At 43.6% G+C, this 24231-nt stretch overlaps 1 protein-coding gene across 4 annotated transcripts in view; it reads left to right on the top strand.

The window, feature by feature from the left end:
* Window positions 1-23691, top strand: part of LOC149342192 (reticulophagy regulator 3-like) — a 36019-nt gene extending 12328 nt beyond the window's left edge. For 2 of the 4 annotated variants that reach the window (XM_089544471.1, XM_089544472.1), the window contains exons 2-7: window positions 231-368; window positions 2827-2953; window positions 8541-8625; window positions 8708-8827; window positions 12570-12773; window positions 16539-23691. In XM_089544471.1, the coding sequence (XP_089400597.1) occupies window positions 231-368; window positions 2827-2953; window positions 8541-8625; window positions 8708-8827; window positions 12570-12773; window positions 16539-16930 (1066 nt within the window). In that variant the 3' untranslated portion in view covers window positions 16931-23691. The remainder of the gene's footprint in view (window positions 1-230; window positions 369-2826; window positions 2954-8540; window positions 8626-8707; window positions 8828-12569; window positions 12774-16538) is intronic. The other 2 variants (XM_089544474.1, XM_089544473.1) reach the window with 2 other exon arrangements.
* Window positions 23692-24231: the final 540 nt, after the last annotated feature.

The following is a 24231-nucleotide window of genomic DNA, read 5'->3' as shown; positions in this document are numbered from 1 at the left end:
CTGGCACAGTAGTTGAGGGGCATAACCAGGCTTGGTAGGTGTTGGGTAACCACTGCTTGATTTAGCCAAGTGTTCATAAGGTAGTGAGCAAGTGCAATGGCTTTCTCAAAGCCTTACAAGTGCTTCCTTAAACAATTTTTGTGGCCTTGCAGTCAGCGCAGCTGGCGTTGTCAAGACAGTGTTTGTCTGTTTGTCCAGTGTTCCAGGCATCGTGTGGTTCTCTCTTCTAGGCTGGTGGTGTCGTGCAGCAGGAGATTCTATTCTTTCGTGGCTCTGGTAGCAGCCGTGGTGTTTATGTACAAGACGTGGGTGGACAGTATCTGGCCAGAGATCCGCGTGCCACCTCCTGAGGGAGAGGACAATGAACAGTCAGTATTACTATCTATTTTATCTACCTATTATTACTGCTGCTTATTCTATCTACCACTTGAGCGATACTATTCACCTTAGGTTTCTAGGCGTGATATGTGTAGCTAGATGTTGCGCAGGTTTGGAGGAGTGCATTGAGAAATTGAAGTCAGCTTTGCTGTAGTATTAAACACTGTGTCAACCATCTGGCGACTTCCGTTACACCAAAGACTGTTCTGGTCAGTAGGGTTGAACCATTCTGCTGCAGTGTTTAAACTTGTTAGTAGAGAGTTGACTTTGGGGCTCTCTTCACAATATTAAAATGAATCAATTTGCTTTGTGCACCACTTCATGTCTCAAAGCCACCCACTGCAAGGAGTTTCATGCTTGTTCCTTCTCTTAAGAGGTGAGGCAAACCAGTATATATTATAGTGTTTGGCTGTCATTGGCTGCGCCATATTCTGTGCCAAGAAAATGGGGATTCCTCTGCCTCAAACATTTAGGTTTATTTTTCTGGGTCAGTAAAGCTCGTGGTAGGACACCAGATGTCTAGTATTCCTGCAGTTCTAGCTGCTGATGGAGGTTGCCATTTAGTTGGTTTCCTTAGTCTGCTGTGGCGTGCCGATTCGGGGCCAGAATTGTTGCCTATAGAGTTCATGCTATTTTGTTGTACATACACTTGCATATCACTTATACATAGAGCCCTTTGTTTTCGGGTAAAACCCAATTTTACCCGATTCTTGCACCTCGGAACACACTTCTTAACAATCAGGTTAAATCCGATTTCTCCCTTAAACTGCCCCTTTTAGAGTACACACAAGGGCACAGGAATGATATGCTTGCTAAGATATACATATAAAGGACGTATACATATATAAGAACATACATGGTCTGTTCTGAAAGTAGTAGGACTCATTTTTTTAAACAAAATTTATTCAAAAGAATACTACAAACGATTACAATTTTTCAAAGTAGCACCCTTCCGCACCTACTCGCTGCTGCCAATGAGTTTTACAGTTTTCGTACGCCTCCAGGAATGCCTGGACCGGAATGCTGTTTAGCTCCCTCGTCACGGCCTGTTGAACCACCTCTACCGATTCGTGATGTTTCCCCTCGAGCGTCGATTTTATTCTCGGGAATAGAAAAAAGTCTGGCGGGGCCAAGTCGAGGCTGTAGGGGGCTGAGGCAGCGTTGCCACCTTGTGCTGGGCAAAAAATCGGGGTCCTCATTCACATGATGAAGATCCTACCGCTTGGCCTTTTCCTCCTCTGACAACACTCCCGGCACCAACTTCGCGCACGCTTTCCTCATGGATAAGTTTTCTGTCACGATCTCAAAAACTTGGGTTTTAGGAATGCTCAAGTCATCAGCAATCATTCTGATACTCATTCTACGATCACTGTTAAGTAAATGTTTCACTCGCTACACATTTTCATTGGTCATGCTGGTCGAAGGGCGTCTGGAGCGGTCGTCTTCCTCCACTCTTTCCTTACCTTCTCGGAAAAGCTTGTGCCACTCAAAAAACACCTGATCTATTCATGGAAGCGTCACCGTAGGCCTCCTTAATCATGTTGTGAGTCTCTTTGCCTGTTTTACCAAGATTTACTCAAAATTTGATCGCATATCGCTGATCCAGTAAACGCTCAACGATTCTGCGTGACGAGACGTTTCGACAGGGGTTCACAGTACAAGCGACCTCCTCTCTTCAACGGCAGAGAGCCGACTGCCGATTTTCCCCAGCATTCCCAATATCCCCCTTCAACGATCCTGCACGCGCAGACCACCTCTCGCCTGCCCGTTCGCCCAGGAAAAAACCAGTCCTACTACTTTCAGAACGGACCCTATATGTTTTCCTGAACAAAGCTGGAGACACCGCACGAAAATATTCTGTGCTCCTACCAGAGGAGTGTTCATTGAACTGGTGATCTAAAGCCTCTTAACGCTTGTTATTCATGACATGGCTTAATTTGAGGCTATGTTTGAAAAGTAACTTTTAGAAGCCAGATGCAAAACCCAGATATACTGACCAGGCATTTATTCGACACCATGCGTAAAACGCTATCCACGGCTAACGACTTCCTGCTCCAGGGCTCTTGCTCGTTTAAAATGGCCTCTGTTTTTTCCATGTTCATTCAGCAAAAATAGTGTTTTGTGTCCTGCATGTGAGCGAGTGCCCATAGTAATCCATGTTTTGCTGCTGCTGCAAAAAAGGGAAAGGAACTGAAAAAGCCGAGATTATGGGATTTCTTTTTGAATAACTCTAGTTTTACCAGAGTTTGAATTAAAAACATATTTTGCCAGATTTTTGCTCTCAATTTCTTGAAAAAATAAAGCTTTAAAACAAAGTGCCCTACTTATATGGAGCTCAGTTTTCTGGTGTTCAGTTTAGCCTGATGAGCTGCTTGCTTCCATTATTTAACATAGTGCTTTTTGTTTCTCTTTTGAGTGGCCCTCTACAGCTCTAACATTTCTTTTAAGGTGGACTCCCATACATCCACAAGTCTTCAGTGTCCCAGAACTGAGCCGCTACATCACTGACTGGTCAGAGAGTGTTCGGAAGTGGATTGGGAACGTTGTCCTTTTGCGGAGGACAAATCCAGGACTGGTAAGTTTCACTTTGTTTGTCTTGCTTTGTTAGGCTATGTTGGAGCCATTTATGCGTCTTCTGGTGGCAGAAACTTTTTAATGCGAAAACGTTATTATGGCTTATCAGCAACGAAACCCGGCGTCGACGTTGACCAGCAGCAGTGTTCCCAAAAATCCCAGGTGATGTCACCGTGATTTCAAAGAAAAATATAATTTCTTCTCAAGGTGCGGGGAACTGAACTCACGACTTCGAGATGATCAGGCAAGCACGTAACCCATAGGTCACAAAACATTGTTGCTTCTTGGCGAGCAAGTAAAGGTGAACCTAGCGTACGCGTTGCCTTACGACTGTATGCTAATGAGCGGTTGTGTAATTAGAAAGTGAGAGAAAAAATTAGAAAAGAAGGGAGAGGAATGAAAAATAAAATGACAACGCTTTTGCATTCAAAGCATGTAATTAAGTGCCCTCCATAATTATGAGCTTTCACTTGCACGGTTGCATTTGCTGATAGGGCAAAAAGGCATGCTGCCTTCGGCAGCCTAGTAAGATGCCTTGTCTTGGAGCAGACTGACTGTTGTTCATATCGCCTTGGCATGCAGGATGGACATGGGAAGAACTGTACTGTTAATTGATATCAGAGACATCTGTGAAGTCTTGGAAAAGCTGCAGAATGCATAGGATTTTTCTGGGAGCTAAATAGTTCATCATGCAATTCTTCACACCCTTTCCTAACTATGGACATAAATTTAGCTTCCCTTGCTTAAGTTGTCTACATCTACTTCAAGAAACTTTCCCCTCATGTTATAATTAAGCTAATTTCCAATGATACTTGGGAGTGCAAATTATTTGACGGAATGACATAATGCACACCACTCATAGAAATGCAGACTAACTACAAGCTGAAGCGAGAACACTTGCTTGTTCACACTGGAAAATGAACATCTCATTGGAAGAGAAGAATGGGGTGCAGCGCACACAGGTGTTTTGTTGGGTTTTATGGCACTTAGGCAACTCAGGCCGTCATGCCCCCTAACTCAAAGCAGACTCAGGTGGCCATATGCTGGAGAAGCACGTCACCTCTCAATCATCGACCAACCCACCGGTAAAAATGCATCTCCCCCTCCAAAAGGCCTCCAGGAGCTTCCACCCACCGGAAACAAACTGAGCAGCAGAATGAGAAGCGGCGAAATCAAATTCAGAGGTAGAGTGGAAGGGCAGTCAATGTAAAAGCGAAATGTACAACCAGTACTTCTAATGCAGATTTGTCGCATCACATTGTGTGATTGCTGTGCATTTTTTACTGTATTTCGCAGTGTATAGCTTTATGTAAACATGTGATGCTGGTAGCTCCTTGCTACATTGAAGACTAGACCCCTAGGAAACTTGCACTTGGTGTTGATCATTTTAAGGTTGCAGATGAACAAGCTAGATTCTGTGGGAAAATCTTAGTTATGTTTGGGTGGTTGAAGTGAACGATAGGTTTGCATGACTTCTCATACAACCACCTGACTTCTCATACAACCACCTCAGGCTCCCTTGAACTAAAGGGACGCGAAAGAGAACTTCCTCTCAACTGAAAGGAGATTACTGTCACATAGCTGGCAAGACAGCTTTCTGCAGTTCCCTTCAGTGGTCGTTAGATGCTTGTTACTTCGTTTGTGCGGTCAAGTTCAAAAATACAAAATGTATTTTCCTGCAGCTTCCATCTGGACAGAGGAAAATGAATAGAGGCTGGTGATCAAGTGCGGTATTGAAACTCACTCTCAAATGCAGCGGTGGTGGCTGTTGTATGCATTGATTGGGCTGTTCGAGCCAATAGTAGTGCGAAACTCGTGAACAGCCTTTTCTTCTGGTTGGTGTTTCTGTTTGTTAGCCAGAGCAGTGAGTCTGATGAAGCAAGGACAAGCAAGGTTTGATTGCTGATGCCATCAATTTATTCAGTGGAGGTTTTCAGTCCTTTCACTTGTCGCCTTGCTCTTGCCAGAGCTGCTTTCATTAGTCGTCCATCAGTCTTCAGCACCCCCTTCATAGCCACCATTCATGGCGCTGAGATGCACACCCTGCATAAAAAGCTTTGGGCACTAAACAAATGTATTTAAAAGAAACTTGCACATCACAGCTTAAACGATGCATGCAAAGCGAGTAGCTGGTATATAAGCACAGCTCAAAATGTGTAGAACGTCAACGGAAATTGTAGCTAGAGATTACTGTGATGTGAGCCTTGCTAGAAAGCATCCTTCAAATGTTGCCTAATGCAGCAGTAGTTGGTTTTTATTGTTGCTTAAAGCAGTTTTTTTTTTCCAACTCACTTGTTGGAGGACTATCATGGAGTGCAAGGCACATCTGGCTATAGACTACCTTCAATGAAAGCAGTGTGATTAAGGCCCCTAGCTTCCCGAGAGTCCGCTACAAATCACGGATTGGAGCATTTTTTGCGGAATTACATGTTAGCTCTCGCATTCTCATTTTTCATGCCATTGCTGTTATGTACACCATGATGGGAAAAAAATGGCTATTCTACCTTATTTATGTGAATACAATGTGAGATGGAGGTCTGAGAGTTCCTGAGAATTTCAAAATAAATATTGTAGTTACAATGCAATCTCAAACTATTCACGCCAGCCACAGGCGAAGGGTCGTGCAAAGCGCAGACGGCACACTAAGACTCAAAAGCGGCAGATACGTCAGCATTATTTAGGAGGCAATGCTTCAGATGCATGTGCCACAATAGAGCGAGCCAAATTCCCCAAAACTTTAATGCACACAGCCTCCCGCACCGCAGCAGCCATAGTCACCGCCACACTTGGTGTTTCGAGCTGCCCATTCCTGTGTCCGTTTGCTCTTTATTGCATTAAGAGTGCACGTTGTTGGGCGAGTCGGTCGTACATACTTAAACAAGGAAAATGCTCAAAAAAAGACTCGGGACGAGAAGAGCCCAAGGACGGGCGCATACTTGCGACTGACTTTATTTATTTATAGTACATATTTATACCTTTATGCTTGCCAAATCATTGCTTAAAGTGCACATGCCAGCAACCTTTTTTCATTTTTATACAGTTCGATTGATAATCAGTTACACAGTTACCATGTTTGCCCCCAAAGAGAAAAGCCTCTGCCAGCTCACGTGCCGTCTGAGCTGGCAGAGGCTTTTCTCTTTGGGGGCAAAGGTGACAACTGCATAAGCGATGTATGAATCAAATTGCATATATATAAAAAAAAAGGTTGCTGGCATGTGCGCTTTAGGCAATGATTTGGCACGCATAAAGGTATAATTATGTGTTATTTCTGAATTAAGTCAGACGCGAGTATGCGCCTGTCCTTGGGCTCTTCTCGTCCCGAGTCTTCATTTTGCGCATTTCCCTTGTTAACTTTAACTGCTTTCATTACGCCACTCAACTCTTTCAGTGCCTTGTCTTTCTCAACAGCCCATATCAACTTCTCTCCATATCCATAGCCACTTTCTTCTTCGTACTTGCATGCTGCGTGCTTTGCCCCAAGGTCGTTAAAAAGCTGGCTTCCCCTGGTGGCTTTCAGAGCCCAGTGGCGAAGATTGCTTTAACTACCTTGAAAATCTTGGAAAAAAAAAAGAAATTGACACTACACTTGTACCTTGGTTCAGAATATAAAGCAAGGAGCGTTTTGAAGCTTTATTTGTTGTCTCCCGCAGAATTTCATGGATTATTTTTTCTCAGTTTGCAAAGTCTAAAATTTTCCGCCGCAGAAAATTGGGGGCCTTAAGTGTGATTTGGCCTCGTGGTATAGATGTAAATCATCAATAGTGGCATGGCCACCTTGGTCAGTGCATTGTCCAAATGCAAACTGCTAAATGTAGAGTGACAAACTTTGGTTGTAATGGTGCTTTTATAAGTGACCTAAAAAGTTGCATTTTGAATGGCACTGAATCTTGCTTGTAGTGTTTTGTATGATAGTCATGATGAAAATAATGAGCAACAGTTTTTTAAAAATCATTGGGATGCTTTAAAATACCCCTCCAGGAGATCTCCGTTCCAGCCTTATAGTGACTGTGTTGCACTGCTGCGTAGATTGCCTCTGCTGTCTCATATCTGTGGCCTCCCATTTTATGCTTCTTCATATATTCTAGCAAGTGGAAGTTTGAAGGAGCCAGATCAGTGCTGTAAGTCAGGTGCAGAACTTCCCACCCTGTTCCCCCACTTTTCTCCTCTGTTTGTTAAGCAAGCAGTGTGAGGGGGTACATTGTGGTGCTGCAAAATCTCTTTACTTGAAGATCGCTTATTGTGCAGCGTTTCAGCGTATGGAGCAGCATTTATTGTTTGCTCAGGCTCAAGGTAATCAACCAAAAATAGTCCTTCCGCATCCCAGAATACCATGCCCCTGACTTGGGCAGCTGACGGCTCAGTTTGTTTTGTTTGGGGCAAGGGTTTGATTTCATGCTCAGTGCTGAAGCCAGCTTTCATCACCAGGTACATGCAGGGCAGGAAATCATCTTTCCAATATCTTTGCATAAGTTTTGAAATGACAGCTTTGCACTGAATTTTGTGATCCTCGGTCAGTAAGTGTGGTACACAGTGTACACAAGCCTTCTGGTAACCTAAGGTTTCATGCATCCCCTAGACTGCATTGTGCCCTATTTCAACCATACTCACTATTTCATCCATTGTTACTCACCTGTTTTCTTGATGAGTGCATCGACAGTCTCCTTGTTGGCTTCCGTAACGGCTGTTTGAGAGCTGCCACTTTGAGTCTGATCGTCATTTCTCGCCTGGCCGTCTTTAAAATGTACGACCCATCGTTTCACACTGCGCGAACTCCTGCACATGTCACCATACTCATGCTGAATCCTCTTGTGAATTTCCGCTGCTGAAAGTTCCTCCTTCAAAGAGGATTCTGTCACTGTTCCTTGAAAAAAACAAAATGTCGTCGACTGTCATTTTACTTGGCATATTAGTGGATAGATGACGCAACCTTTTGATGCCACATAACACCAAACACCCATTTCTGTTTGCTTTTCACACTTACTTACAAAAATTTGTTGATCATTACCTTCAGTAAGACCTATGCTAGTTTGGCAAAGTTGTCTTTGAACATTCTTAAGTAGTCTTGTTGCTTTAAAAATGTCCGTGATGTCTGTTCAGCTGTGGCTGTAGTGAGCTGCACTTCTCGCGAAATTCTCCTGTGGCCTTAATTAATGCAGCATGTTTAACTTCGTTCAGCCGCATATTGGGAAGCAGTTAATCACTTTATGTTCGCAACCTATATTTTCAGAACGCCTATTTTGACCTTTATTAATGCTTTTATAGGATGACAGAAGGCATTAAGGATTTGCTGCGCTACCTCAGTGGCTTTAAAGCTGGGCTGCTGATCCCAAGGTCGCAAAATCAAGTCTGTGTTTCAGTGGAGGCGAAACGCAAAAACATCCGTGTACTTTGCGATATCAGCGTGCATTAAACAACCCCAGGTGGTCCCAATTAATGCGAAGCCCTCCACTACGGCGTCCCTGATAGCCCCTCAGGCATTGAGCATGCTGTTGCAGTGTCCGAGAGTGCGTGAAGTCCTGTATTGGCGCAAATCGCAGTATTGGCTGTGTTTACCTGTGTAATATCTCTGGTTTGTCTTCCTCCTGCAGTTCTGCATCCTGGCGTCATCGACTTTTGCTATGACGGCTGTACTTGGAAGGATGGTGTCTGGTGTTCTTATCCTTTATGGCTTGCGTAAGTTTGTTGGGGACCCTTATTCTGCATGCAAAACTCTATAAAAAATTTCTCATAATGTGGGGCTCTACGCATGTTTCAGTGATGGCTGTGACCCTTGGTCCTGGCATCGTGCTGTATGTCATACCAGCCACGTGGTATGAACAGGCCGACGCACTTTTGAGAATAGCATCCGGGAAACCACCTAGGAGGAAGCCGCGAAGTAAGTATATGCAATTTCGTCATGTAAGTAATTGCACAAAACCTTTCGTCAAACTTCAGTACCGGTAATTGTTAAAAATGCACCATATTTGTGTATGTACTGTCGTGTCCATTAATACCGAACATGACCATGACGTGCCATTAGATCGTTATACGGGATGTTTCCAGTGAGTGGGCTAATCATAATATCGACGAAAACTGCTAGGCGATCTTTCATGGTGTGCTGACTGGGCTATATCCAGAAGTTTTCATTGGGGTGGCCAAGCTTTGATGCAGGTTGGCACGTTTGCTGGCATTGCGATCAACGGGGTTATTGGCACTATGCGTTTAGGCCTAGTGTGTCTCATGGTGAAAGGCCGCTTTTAATTATGGGGCACATATCCTCTAGACACGAAATATGTGCTTGCAGATATGGTTATTTCTGTTTTGCAAGGATGCTTTCCTTGCTGAGCGCTGACCAGTGGCAGCCTTTCTCAAAAGATCCTGCTAAAGTGCTGAGTGCCGGTACTGCAGTGGTGGCTGCCAGTTTTCATGCACAGGAAATGCTGCACACCGTCCAAGCTTTAGGTTTTCATCCAAACATTAGTTCTAGCTCAAGCTTTTTTGGGTCAAATGAAGCTCGGAGACACTCGGCTAGCTCGGCACAGACGCAGTACCAAAGAAAGCATCTTTATGTGAAGCTCGTATGCAGTGCTTCTGTCTGCGAGGCGCAACCACCTATCAGCTCTTCGCTGAGAGCCATACAAGCGCGCAGGTTTGACTAAGTAGGCACTGGAGCTCTTTAAACTTGTAACATCTAATTTGGCTTCCAAGGGATCTGTGATCAATGCACTTGGTGCTGTCGGTAACTGGCACACCTGATGAATACGCCCCAGCACAGGTTGAGATCATGTCTCTTTCCATAGTTCTGTAAGGTATGATAACATGCTTTTCTAAGTGGGCAAGCCCCACACTAATGTGCACACAAGTTGAGGTGAAAAGCAGCATTGCTCTTGTTGGACCACAATGAAGACAGTGCAGTGTACCCTGGCACACAAGTCCATGGTGCCTGTGTGTTCACTGTAACTGAATTTTGTGTCAACAGACATTCGTTATATCTAAAATTTGGTGACATAGTCCTAATGTAGATAGTGATGGTTGCACCATGCACCTTTGTTCATGCTAACAAGTGTTTATTACAAGTGGGGCTGTCAAGTGGGTTCGACTCTATTATTTATGCCAAAATATTACTTGATAATTGTGTGAGTGGTCGAGTGGGTGTGTAGGCTATGTTAGGTGCTCCACTGCCAATGGGGATTAGTGTGAATTAGTGTGTGAACCTTGTAACTATGAGCTTTTGTGCACTGAGTTTTAGGGAAGGAGAAGGGAGATAAATGGAAAGGCAGGGAGATTAACTATGCGATGCCCAGTATGCTGCCCTACGCTGAGTTTCAGAAGTTGGATTTGGATTATGGCACTGAATCTAGAACTAAATGAATGCCTGTGTATCGGGCATTCGTTCCTTGAAAGTTTCGGTGTGCAGAATATGAAGATGACTCAAATGGCATGAGTCCGTGGATGAACTCAGCAGCAAGTTTTTGCAGGCGTACTGCATTGCTGGGCTTTCCCACACCCAATTAAGCAGTCTAGCTCATGGCAGGGACGAGGGAGTGAATTCCTCACATGCCTTCTCCTGTAATTGGGCACTGGCATGTAGACATTACTTTGCATTCTGGTAACTTGGCTTCACAGGACAAGGACAAAGACAGCACTGCACTAGACATCAGCTTATCTTTGCTGAAAGCAACCACACGTATACAGTTAACTTTGGATATTTTGAGCTGTTGTCTCTGTTGAACAGTCAAAACATTCCCTTTAAAATTTGATTCAGAAGTATAGCACTGTTGTGCATGTAATCAGACACAGGTTCAGTGTAATGTGCGGCGTATCAAGTGGTGTGCTGCACCCCTACAATTGGTGGTTCTCCTAGTCGTGCTGCTGTGATCGCCTTTCATGCATACCGCAAAGTCGCCAAGTGGCCTCTGAGAGGAGGAACTGCAGCAATGCTGTTCACGCTGCCATGGACACCCGCTGGCAATGCTAGCCATGCAGAGACTCTCTAAAAGCACACAATGAGGGAAGCATGTAGTGTGACTGGGCGCGAAAGGCATCAGAGGAGGAAGGGGAAAGTGTGTCGGAGACAATGAGGTTTTGTATGGTGGTGCAGTTGGTGCAGAGTCTTCAGACTTGTGACTGGAGCAGTGTGGTGCCTTCTTTGTGATCTATTTTTGGTGCCATGTTTGATGATTACGAGAGCTATAGACAAAAAAAAAAGGAAGAACTTGGATCTAGCAACGAAGGCAGATATCACCCGCACCCATTGGCATGAGGCGGCTCTTGCCTGGCATGCTTTTTTCCCACAAGCTTTGCTGCTGAAGACATTGCAGAAGCCAACTGTACCTTCAGTTTAAGTGAAATTATCGTAGTTATGGTAATCTGGCAAAAAGATTAGATGTTTTATGATAAGCAGTTGCCAGTTTCAAAGCACCATCCACTGTGGGTTTGATGTGAAGCACCTAGGCTTAGCGACACGCAGTGAACCTTGCACTACTAGTGTGTTATTGGGCAGCACACCACTGCAGGAAGCACATTGCTAGCATAGGTGCACCCTCTTCTTGCTTCTAGGCTGCAGATAAGCTTATCTGTTAGCATATTTTATTTATAGAACTATACGGCTAACCCTATATATGGGATCGACTGTAGTGCACATGTGTACTTTCAAACTTTTTCTCTATTTTTATCTGATGTTTAGCACTGGCCCATGAACTGAGCTTATCTGACCCTTGTTGCACTGGAGCATGGCAAGGATCAGCATTAGAAGTTTCGGCTTGTGGCTTCACCCGCTCTCACATGAGTTGTTGTATGCTGGGATGCAATGTCCCATCCGTAGATGCGTAGATGGCTGTCATGACTTTCTGCTACCCAGAGCTCCTTGAATTCTTAGAACCAATTTTGAGTTCCATGCAACTTAGTGTGAAAATTCAATTCAGCTTCACCGGCTGAGATGGAGTATAAGGGGCAGAGCCAGAGCGGGAAAACTAGTGCAGTACAATCCTATGAGAGCAATAAAAGAATGAAACTTCGCTATTTTGGTCATTGCATTAGCCTTTCCTTCTTCCTAATGATGACGTTCTTGCTATACATGACATCAGGTCAGCTTGGTGGGTGTGAGAAATATCCATTTGTAATGTTGCAAGCTTCTGTGAAGAGAAGATATGTTCTTTTTTTTCTACAAAAAAAGTATGATTCTGATGTCATCTATGCGGCCTTGCCTTATTTCCTCTGCACAAATGCATATCCAGAAGCATATGGCTACGAAAGAGCAAGTTTCCCTGACTAACCAGGCTGGCATGCACATTGACTGCTGTGCTGCCCTAACCTTTCATTTGCACTGTCTTTGAGTGTTACTGTGTGCTAACCACTGCTAACCACAACCACCAGCTGAGTCCAACGAGCTGTTGCAGTCATGCAACCCTTCCGTACTAACAGAAAAGTGTGAATTGTTCTGGTAATATGGGGTTTCATGTTTTAACAAAGGTGTGCTTTGTACAAACACATAAAAAAGTCAATCTTAATTTGATTCGGGAGCAGTCGCAATGACTTGCAGATTAGCTTGCCTTCAGTCTTCCCATTTCTTGCGCAGTTTTTCAAACTCCTGTGGCTCACACCTGCTGTTTCCTTTGCACACTTTTCGTTCACTTTAGGTGATGGTGGCGGGGAGGGTTTTAACCCCACTAACAGTGATGAAGAGCCGGATGAGCTGGAGGAATTTCTGCCAAAAATGGACGAGAAGCTTCTGGCGAAGCAGCTCAGCCTGTCTCTGGAATCTGACACCAAGTCGAGCACACACAGTGAAACATCGCTTCTGCCTCGGGAGCTTGCCGCTGCACCGCCTCTAGATTCCCTGGGTTGGTGTGCTGTACCCTCTTTCTCCTTCAGCCCTCTTGTGCTTGGGTCTTTCCTGTATTCATTGAAGTCTGTCTCTCTCTTGTGCTTGGGCAGACACAGAAAACCTTGGGTCTTCAGCTGCTTGCAGCCATTGCATGCCTGCTATTGTATCATGTTTCGTGAGTCTATCTATTTGAGGTGGTACACAGTGCAGTGGACGACTAGAGAATAGGTACCGTATTTTCTGGTGCATAAGTTGCACCCCCCAGCAAATGGCAGTTATTCTGAAAATTGCAAATTAATTGCACTCACCTGATCATATGGTGAGTGCTACAAATGGTAAGCATTACAAAAGAGCATGTGATGAAAGTACACGCTTGCAGCAGCTGTTGTGAGCAGACTGTTCTCGAGCTCTGGCCAATGTGCCTTCTTTCTGTGGGCTGCCTTTTCTGTTGGCTTCATCAACTGGAGCGCTCTTGCGGCTTTATGCCAGTGTCAGATAATTTTTTTGCACGCGTCAGACTGCTTCCCTGCTGCCTGGTTCCCATTCTGCAGCATATATTCAATGACACGCTACTTGAATTTTGCATTATAGCTCCTTTGCCTCGCCGATGGTGTCGCATTGCACAAGAACACATGACTCTAAAACTGAAATTGAGAAAATGGCTGGACTGTGCGCTGTGGACACTTCTTGCCTCCGCTGCATTCAGTCTGGTTGTGCAAGATTATGTGATCCTAGCCATATGATAACAAATCACTATCCTTTTCAAACAGTTATAATGCAAGGCAACGATGGCGTGCAGTGGCATGTCGATTTTCGCTGTGCGTAAGCTAAACTGTTGTATAACAATGCATAAACAAAGAATTAAGAACAAGGACTATTATATATCAGATAATACAGTATGCAGGACAAACATTGGCACACCCATCCTGTCTTTTGTGTAGCATGCAGTTCTGTGTTGCCTATCCTGTGTGCTTCTTGCTCTCGGACTTGTGCACTTTTTGCTACCATCAGCCTGTCCTAGTTTTTGACCATTATGGGCTGGTCTCTACTTTAAAGAGATGCAGTTATTTTATAAATGGCAAATACATAATGGGCAAATTCACCAAATCTGGGCTGAGATTATGCATAGAGTGACTTGATGTCATCAGTTCACAACAGTAACAGTAACAAGGTACACAGTATGCTAAAGGTGTCTATTTGCAAGAACTTCGTTGACGACTTCGAGAACAGAATCCATCGTAACGCTGGCAAAACGCCGGTGCAAACGTAAATGAAGCGACTGTAGCGACGGCCGCAATAGCCGATAGATGCTTTCAACGTGCGGCCCGCGGTAGCTTTCTTTTCGGCTGCTGCTAGGCCGCTCTGCTGGCCGCCAGAAATCACGGAGTCTGCGTTACGTCATGTTTCACGTCACTTAGTCTTGTGTCGTCATAAGAGAATCCCAAGTTTGAATCGGAGCGGCGGGAAGAACTTTTTCAACTTCGAATCCAGATTTCTTAGAAATAAATGCATCTTTCGTTGCCGGCCAAGTGGCAACAAAGCCATGAAGTGCCGAACTATCGGATTTTGCTATAAAAAAAATATTAATAGAGCTCTCCTCCTGTCCCTTTAATGTATTGGAGTCTCCCAAAAACACGCCACACTTGAGATGGGTGTGAAAAAGAAAGCTGTTGTGAATGAGGAGAGCGTTACATTTGAGCTTGCCGCCATAACTGCACTTGGGTGGTTCCAGAACATAGCCTGTCAAAGACGTCTCAATGTTTTGTCCTAAATGTAGCTGCTGTGACGATTATCGGAAGTGGTAATGGTGTTTATATACTAGTGGGATCAGCTTTACAGTCGTCTGTCAGCAGTTGGTCCGCCTGAGTCGTTTAAGAGGGGATGAGGGTCTTAAATTGTCAGCATATCTTGCTGAAACTTAGCATGCTGGTTTATCAGAGTGCTGATTTTAAATATGCATTTAGATTTTATATATCTCACGTGGAAGGAAATATATGGCAAAATAAAATCCTACTTAGGTCATTTCTTACGGACTTTTATGGTAAGTTCTCAGTTAAAGAAACCGTTTTTAAGAATATGTAGACATTTGCAAAGGTCCATTGCACATCCTTTTTCTCTTAAACATAATAGATTAGAAATTAGGTCAGATGTGGGCTAATTACTGCCACATTGTTCTTTCTTTCAGACTTTGTTATTTATGATCAACAAAATGAATTTATAGGCTTTTTCTAAGCTTTAGGATGTGGAGTGAGTCTTTGCAAATGTTTGCATATTCTTAAAAAGATTTTTTTTTTTAAGCTGAGAAACAATCATAACAAATGGCCTAATTATGATTAGTTATTTTGGCATACATTTCTTTCCAAGTGAGATATTTTAGATCTAAATGCATATTTGAAATCAGCATTTTTTAATATATATTTGCATAATAAGTTTTAGCAAGATATGTTGACTAATAAAAAATGCTTTAAAGACCCTAGTCCCCCCCTTAATTGAATGAATGTGTGTCTAGCACGGTCTTATAAGGCCAGTGTCCTTCAAAAACTGAAGTATTTTTGCTGTCTTTTGCCGCTAAGTCCATGAGCTCTCGGTGCACACAATGCGAGAGCTATCCAACGGAACGTTCATTCTCCTCAGGTTGCACAGGAGTGTGACAATCAGAAGTGGATTGTTCGCTATTGCTAAAATGAGTGTGCAGCAATGGGGCATATAGAAGTAACCTGAAAATCTGCATGCCCATGACCTTCCTGTTATTTTGTGCGTGCTTTTTAAAGATGAGCTTGGCTTTGCTGAAGTTCCATTTTATCTCTTATTATCTAAAGGTCGTATGGTGATGGGCATTTAGATGCCATTAGGAGCATCAGACCCATATTTTAAATTTAGAGGTGCTGCCTCTGGTATCACCTTTTTAAAGAAGTTTTCAATTTATTTGAGTGTAGATAGGCAGGATAGTGCTCAGTAGCATTTTCATTCTTCAAATAATGCATTTTCTTCTTCACCTACACAGAAGAATGCATTTCTGCCTCATCTCACTTTTGGTTGATTTTAGGCAACCTTGGCATAGTTCCTGCCATTCAGTGCCCTTTATCTCTCACTTACAAAAGCTGGGGACTGAAATCTGTGTATCTGATGTTTGTACCTCTGCAATTTTAAACACTAGCTTGGTGTCACACACATTTCCAATTGTAACATTGCCATAGTCAATAGTCGTATCAGGGAAGAGCTTTAGAATTTCTTTTCTGCGAATGTCACAACTGACAACTGCTCTGTGACATGTGATTGGTGCATCTGCGCTTAGCATCATTGCGTACCGCTGCTGTCCTGCTGCATTAGGCTAACCAAAATGACACAACCTTCCTCACAAAGGAAAGCGGTGAAAGCGCTCCTGAGATTCTTAAGAGACTCGGGGTTGTATTCCCCTCTATAATCTTTAAGTTTTCAGTGCATGCCCTCTGTCCCCGTGACATAGTGGTCGCTGGACACTTGGAAAACTCATTTCATTGCCGCTCTTTTTTCTTTTTTTCCCCTTTGTTCCCCTCCCGCCTGGTTAACCTCCCTGCCTTTCCGTCCATTTCTCTCTCTCTCTAACCAAAATGACTCAGCAATGAAATAAAAGCTCCGAAAAGGAGTTACAGAATGTCACTGCTACTGAATGCATTCTTCCTGTATTATTTGCTAGCCTAAATGGGTGTTCAGTTTTTCAGTTTTTGTAAGTGTAAATGCATCAGGGCAGGGCCATATGTTGGCCAACTGTATTCGCACCTGCTGTGGCTTTTTCTTGCAGATGAAGAGACGCAGTTCTATGAAGGCATGGGGAGCATGCCAGACTATGATGAAGAGACTGATTTGGACAGCTTCCTTCCTGACATGACTACCATGCCCTCGCTCAGCGAGGTGTGCGACTCTGAGGACTCCCCGCCCACTGCTGCCACTGCGCCACCGCCAGCACCCATGCATTTCGCATCCTCCCACTTCAGGCAGGAGAGCTCCGACTCAGAAGCTGATGAGGCACTCATCAGAGGCCTGACCTCCCGCAGACCGGTGCGGCAGCCCGAAGCATCCAAGTCGCGCCCACTTGCTGTGGGACCCCGCACCTCCCGGCACAGCTCCCAAGGTAGTGACATTGACATCGACGAATACGAGGTGGTGGATGAGCGGGAGCTTTCTCACTCGTGATAACAAACCCACTACTGTGCGCGTGTGTTTGTGCACCCTTGTGATGACACCAAGTGCACGATCTGGGGGATTTCCTTTCTCTCAGCTGGCACTGTTCTTATTCGTTTGTACAATACATCCTGGTCTTTCTTTTCATCACTCCGTATTTCTCTATTGCTTTATTATTAGTCTTTGGAACACACATTTCACTGTGCTTGTGAACAATGCATGGCAACTTTGGTGCCATAAGTATGTAGGCATCTCAACTGCATGTGAAAGCAGCTGCACCAGGCGCAAATTAGTGGATTTGAATGGGAATAGACAGCCAGCCAAGTCTGTGCCTTTGCTGGCAGTGGATCTAACTTTGTACCGTGCACCTCCTGATAATTCAAGGGACTCTGAAATATCTTCGGAGAAAAGTACACAAACTCTCTTAATCACTACATTGGGTTGTCATGAACACCTGAGCCAAATAATACACTTCTACGTGCAACAGAGAACCCACAATCGCGCGGGAAAGTTGGGAAGCCCTTTCCGACGACTACATACTTGTGCCTTCCTATGTCTCTCACGTCTGCTTATGTTGGTTAAGAGATGGCTGGCTATTGGTTAAGTTCTTTCAGATGTCACGCAGCTACCATGGCCGCGGCCAGTCAGCCACATCGCTACGACAGGTCGGGACAGGTAATTCCTACGCGCATTTGGCAGCCAACGCTGGAGCCAGCAGAGGAGTGCCGACCTTTGAGTGTGCAAAAAGTGGCTAGAGGAGAGGGAAAGGAGCGAAGATGCTAGAGTCCAAACTTTGTAGAAGTTGAGTTATCTTGTAGTCAAAGCGCATTAAAAAATTCTTGCTGGAGCATATTCATCAAGCAGCGCCTTTTAACCTTTGAGGGCCCCTTTCGGGGACCCCTTTAATATGAAGTGAGCCCGGACCAATAATTTATTCTTCAGCAATTGTACATGATTCACCAGAAAAATTATTCCAAACTAGTATGCAGTTGTACCTCACTATTCAGCTCTATAAAACTATTGGAGGGCTTTCTTGAGTTTATGATCGCTGTCTGGTGGTGCTGCTGAGTTTCTGAGCATGGTAAAATCTGTGCCCGTTTCCTTTTTTTTTTGTGTTCATTCCAGTGCTCCAGTAGTGCTTTCTTAGATGACTTTCTGCAATTAAGGCATTCGTTGGCAGCTTTTAGTGTGCTCTTTTCATCTGTTTTTGTTGGATATAGCCTCTATCCAAGCACTCCATGCTTTGAGTAGCTATCATCCCTTTGTTTTTATCTGGCACCAAGCTGGGGTACAGTGTGCATAGCTTGTTTTAGCAAGTAAAATTTTTATACCTGACTGAACAGCTGTGCTGGGAATGATTTTATAGTACCTGTATATGTAATCATGAATTACTTGATTTCATTGGATGAACACATGTGCATTTGTGATAGGCATCATATATATTTGCATGTCATTTCCAAGCAATTTACAACAGCGCAAGATCAGTTCCAGTGCTTGGCAGATTTCTACCTGAAACTATCACATAGCGTTAATTTTAGCTGTCATCTGACTGCTGCTGTCTGACATTGTAGTCTAGCAGGTGCCGTAATCGGGCCATCAACAATGAAATTGTAAGGGGCCCCTGGCCTGCCTTGGCCATTTAAAATAAGCAAGTGCAGTTTTTACATTAGGCAGTTGCAATCGTCTTTACAAAATAGAGCCATTTGCACTGCGAAAGTGACAAGCAGTTCAAATCTAATTCCCCTTGCATTCTCTTTGACGTGACCGATTTTTGTACCACTGACAAAAAAGATTCGCTCACTTTATAAATGACCTGCAGCACTTCACTGTTCCATCATCCTGATTGGCAGGTGGCGTGCTTCCCCAGTGACTGGTCGCAGTGCAGTCGCTCTCTTCTGCTCGTGTAGTGCCAGTCTAAATTTGCTGCTTGCATCTTGCTGCCATTTACACAGCTGTGCTGTTCAACAGGATTCATGCTGTGTTATCGTGACATGCTGTGTCCAGACAACGGATGAAAGCGTGCAACTGATGCAGCTGAAATCAGGCACCGTACATATGTTGATCTAACTCTATACAGCCCTTTCCTAGAGAGGAAAAAGTAAAGCTAGTTGCCTGACATTCAAAAGTCTTTTCTTGGAAGGAACACAGCTGCGAGATGTGTGACTGAATCCATTGTCTGAGATGGCTGTCAGTTTACTAACTGTTCTATACGTAACTTTTCAAAAGTTTTTGCGAAAAGTTCATTAGGCAGTGCCATACACTGTTGATCAGAATATAATCGTTTGACTTGAAAGGGAAGACCTGGGGCCCTTTAGAATGTTTCCAGTATGTAAGCTCTGCAGAAAGCTGTGGTTTACATTTACTCGAGAAATTTTTACCTGGGTCGTGCAGTTATCAATTTAAAGTTCTTGATTTTGCTGATGTCCGCACACATTGAAATTCATGCGTAATTGACAAAGGATAATGGCTGTCATCGGCATCAGCGTGCGCGCCACAAAAACTGGCATACATTCTGTGTGTGTAATTGTTTATGCCTGGCAGTGGTTTGCATATACTAGCAAAAACTGACTAGTGAAGGAATTACGGAATGCGGTTGTGGACTAAAATGTTGACTGCAATGTTTGTCTTATGGCACTGCATGCACTGTCATGCACAGTTCACTGTACTCAGTGGTGTGAATGTTGGCAACCGTAGGGTGCATGTAAAGTGAATTAACATTATCGCGAGGTACTCTTTTTTTTTTTTTTTGCCTTGTTGACAAACTGATGCATGATTCATACCTTGCATGTCATCAGTGCCTTTTGTAGTATGTTCTGTTGTTATTGAGTTAAATGGTATAGTAGTTTATAAGTGTGCCCTATTTAGATCTATTAGTGCTCGTTTTTTTTTTTTTTTACATCCACTTTGAGATTAAGATCAACCTATTGTGTTACTGTGTTTGAGACCACATGTGTGTGGAATTCCGTTGATATGTGGGGCCTTACTCCACTTTTAAATCAGTATTCGTGATGGAGACATTGTTATTATCCTCTTTAATCACCACTTGCAGCAGCGTTTTAAAGGGATACTGAAGAAAAATCTGAAAATTGAACAAAAAGGCTGAATATAGATTCTCGGAATGTGATTACACCGAAATCAAGTCGTCACTGCGCATATTTTTCAGCGGATGGTTTTATTTTCGATGTTTCATGAGTGCGCGCCAAGCCCTCCCGCTCGGCGCGAGGTGGAAAGCGTGACGTCATGGCACCCTCCCGCGGCGACAAATATGGCGGCGCCCTTCGATGCATGAAACGTCGCTTCGGACTGGTTGCGTCGTTGTTACTGGCTTCTTCAGCGCGTTCACTGGCCATAAATGGGCCACCAGTCTTTCGCTTCATCTCCTGTTGCACATAAGAAAACTTTCGAGTAATAAATTTGCTTTATTTTTTATTTAGAGTGAAGATTCTGCCCCCTTTAGGCTAAGAGGGGTGTCGGTTTGTTGACAACAATGCTTCCCTTCCTAACCACCTGATGGCGCCACTAGTCTTAACATCGTCGCGCTTCTGTTTTAAAAGCGAGAATGCTAGAAATGGCACAAGGTCCGGAAAAAGTACCTGCATTTAGCGGACGTAAGCGTGCATATGGTTATGGAATGTAGACAGCATCGATTAACATTTTGACATATCTGTGTACGCCGTGAGCAGACGACAGACATGGAAAAGCCGCGAGTAGCGATGGCAATCGTGCTTCTGTGGGAACAGTGGGCGTGCGGGTGTTATGACGTCTAGTCGCAGCTTCCACAGGCGGCCACCAGGTGCAACGATACGGCAATAAATCGTGAAAAAAAGCGTGTCATCCGCCTTTTTCGCTAAAATGTTTGTCATATTTATCAATTTTAGCAGTCAAGCTCTTGTTTACATGCAAAAGAGCATCTCCAAAAGTTTGGTTCAGTATCCCTTTAAGGAGACAAGCTTGCTTTCATCTCTAGAGAATGATGCCTATGTTACCATGCTTTTACTATGTTTTTGTTTAACGAAAGCCTAGTGATCACTGGCATGGTCCAAGATCTGGCTAATGGTGACTTTGCATTTTTCTATTCATATTCGTGATTTTGGTGATACACATTGGGCAGCTAGGTATAGACGGAACTACACTGGGGTGCTGGAATTGTTGCGTTTATATTTAGATTCAAGAAAATGCAATAGTATAAGCCCCACTTCGAGTGGTTGGTCTAGCCTTGCCTCAGTTTGCTAGGCGTAGCAGATGCGCATATGTTTTTACAGGCAGTGAAAGCTTTCGGTTTTGAGCACTAGAAAACTGTGTGTAGACGGTAGCTTTCCTTATGAATGTAGGCAGCCCTATAGCACGCTGCAGGCCTTCTTAGCTGCTCTTTCACATGAGCTTGCAACATCAAACTTGCATCAGGCTTCATTTCTTTAACTCAGGGGTTCTCAAACTTCTTTGCTTGGAGGAACCCCAAAAGCCTTCAATAAGTTCCAGGGAACCCCCCCCCCTGCTTTCACTTACCAGCAATGTTGTCGAGTGCATTTTTGCAAAGAGAGTTGCAAAAGTTAAATGTTTATTGCACAGATTAATACAAATACTAATGTGATGGGTGGTACTGCTTCCCTTTTAAGAGCAAGTCAAAGCGTGGCTCAGTAGCACTCAGAGCCAGTCTGATATCAGCTGCCGGGTCAGAGCCGGTGAGGGTTCTCGCGGAACACAAGAAGACAGCCCGCGGAACCCAGTTTGAGAACCCCTGCTTTAACTTATGCTGTTATGCTGCAATTATCCAGCTATTATCAGCCTGTCGCACTGTTAGTGCTTGCCTGGCTACACAATACACATTGTATACATGTAACTGAAATTGGGAATGGAGCCTGTAAGTGCTGTGACACAGCATGCTTTCCAGGGTAGTATTTAATTAATGACTTACAGGTGCTTTTCTTTGTTATTGTTATGCATTTTCTTTTTTTATTTTAGTAGACAACTGTGATTTTATATGTAATTGCTTTTAAATTGCATCGCATTCGTTACTAAAATTATAAAGACGGCCGCAAAGCAGTTTATAAATATATATATTAGTATATGATTTAAGGATTCATTTTGTTCTAAATGCTGCATTATCACTACTACTTTGTTTTGTGCTGAGCATGTATTTGCAGGTTGTGCCTATCTGCAGGTCTTAGCTGTTGTGGTAACTGTGCCATTATCTCATAACAGCCTCATAGTTACCTTTTCTGGAGCCAATATAGAACACTCCTTTAGCACACCCTGTAAAGACAGCTAACACTGCTGCCACTTCAGTTTAGGTGCCTTGTTCCTTGTACAGTTTGCGTTGATCAAACCTTGCCCTTGGAAGTAAAATTTAATTACTTTCCTCTGGCAGTTCCAATATCCACTACCTCTGCCCTCAAGCAGAGCATGTGTCCTGTAAGGTCACTGACCGGCTCAAAATTTTAATGTTCTGCACACACTGGAACTAAAAATAGTCTCGTTTTGTTCTGTCAAAATTTCTGCAGTCTGCAGAGTGCTTGAAAACTACTATTTGAGGCAGTGGCACAGTGAACAAAAACTCCTGGGCAAAACAAATTTTTGTTGAAAGTCCCTAGATTTCAATGCAAAAGGGCAATTCACACAATACGCTTTTCACGTCGTACACCTGTTCACAAATGTTTTTTTTTTTCTTCTTTGCCTCGTGACACTAGTAGCAAGTACCTGGAATTGTGAACAAAAGTTTTTATGGATACTGCAGCAGGACTTTTGGGAAGCATTCGCCTGCAGTCACATTCCGTATTTTTTTGTCTTTATCTTGAAGTAGAAACCAAGCACTGCTTTAGGCAAAACAGTTCAAAGGCTCAGTTTAGATTCTATAGTTTTATTAACTCTCTGTAGTATGTGAAAACATTTCAAAAAGTGTTTTGCAAAAGGCCACTTTAACAGCGCATGACTTGCGATTTCTGCACAGATTTTTCAGTGTAGGGTAGAGTGTGTGCATGTGTGTGTGCATGCATGTTGAGTGAACCTGTCAAGTTTTGTGATGCATTTTGTGTGAGTGTTGTGGCATGGCAGTTGTTTACTTGGTGTGTAGCTGTAATGTGGCTTTTGTATTCTGCTGTCTTTTTCAAAGTGTCACAAAATGAAAGCGTTCCGTCATGCACGAGAACTGGCGCTGTGCGGGACCTTCAGTAACCCAAAGAAACAGATTGTGAGTTGCCTTGATACCTTTATTTGCAACATTTTTTCCGTTAATGGTGATTTGCATGTCGAGCTGCTGCACTTCTTTTAGTGTCAAAGTGCAAGATATGTTTTTTTTATGTGGTTGTTCCTCCATGCACTTGTTGTGATGAGTTTTCAGACCTCAAGCCTGCACAATCCTTTTATCCTCCTCTTATTTTTATTTCGTGAAATCTTTGTGCTAGTCGCAACTTGGGCATGCCTGTGCACTGACTTGCACATGGTAAAGCGTCACATTAGTCCTGCCATGTTCACTTTATTTAGACTTCCACAAAAGAGTGAATACTGTTGCAAAAGCAGTGTTCCCCAAGAATCTCATTTGACTCTTTTGTGCAATAGCTCCCAACACACCTGGTCAAAGGCGTAGCGGCCCACGTTACCTGCAGGATTCTCGGACAGAATGCAGGCATCCAGCGATTTTTGCAGTGGTATTTGGTTGCGATTATCGACGATACATCGATGTTCAGGATTACAGCAAACCTGGCGTTGTAGTGATACCTGCACATACCTATTTTTGAGTGCCTTGTACATAAATTGACAATAAAGATAAAGTTTCAGTTGTTGTTTCTTTGTTGCTCCCTAGAAACATTGCTGTAGCAATTGCTTGGTATGGCTTGAAGTCAAAACATGTGCCTTTTTTTTTTCTAAGAAAATTTCAGTTATATTATGTGAAGACAAGTTAAAGTGGCAGCTTTTTAAAAACCTCTATGTTTGAACATTAATCCGCAGAACTCCACTGTGGCGTATCTCGCAGCCAGTGTGCAACATTGAAACAGACCACATACCTACCACAACTAACCAAGCACTGCCTGCTTTTAAATCTGAAGCCTCAGGAGCCCAGATAAACTCAAATGTATTCTCCATGCTCCTTAATAGACGCTTGAGGATAACTTCGTCCAATATTGTTCTCTGTAATAATTATATGGCTCTTTGTGGCTGTGTTAATGTTTGTCCGGCAGCGAAAGACTTATCGGGATCCGCACACTAAAATACAAACATGTTATACGTATGAAATCGGCTGGTGATGGCAATGTCTGTATTTTCTCTTTTCTAGCTTATAAGCCACCGCAGTGGCTCAGTGGTTATGGTGCTCGGCT

The sequence above is a fragment of the Amblyomma mixtum genome, chromosome 5 (genome assembly GCF_055824585.1).
Source record: "Amblyomma mixtum isolate Tamu chromosome 5, ASM5582458v1, whole genome shotgun sequence".
Taxonomy (NCBI): Eukaryota; Metazoa; Arthropoda; class Arachnida; order Ixodida; family Ixodidae; genus Amblyomma; species Amblyomma mixtum.
The sequence above is the reverse complement of the archived record's forward strand: the minus strand, read 5'-3'. Positions and strand labels throughout refer to the sequence as shown.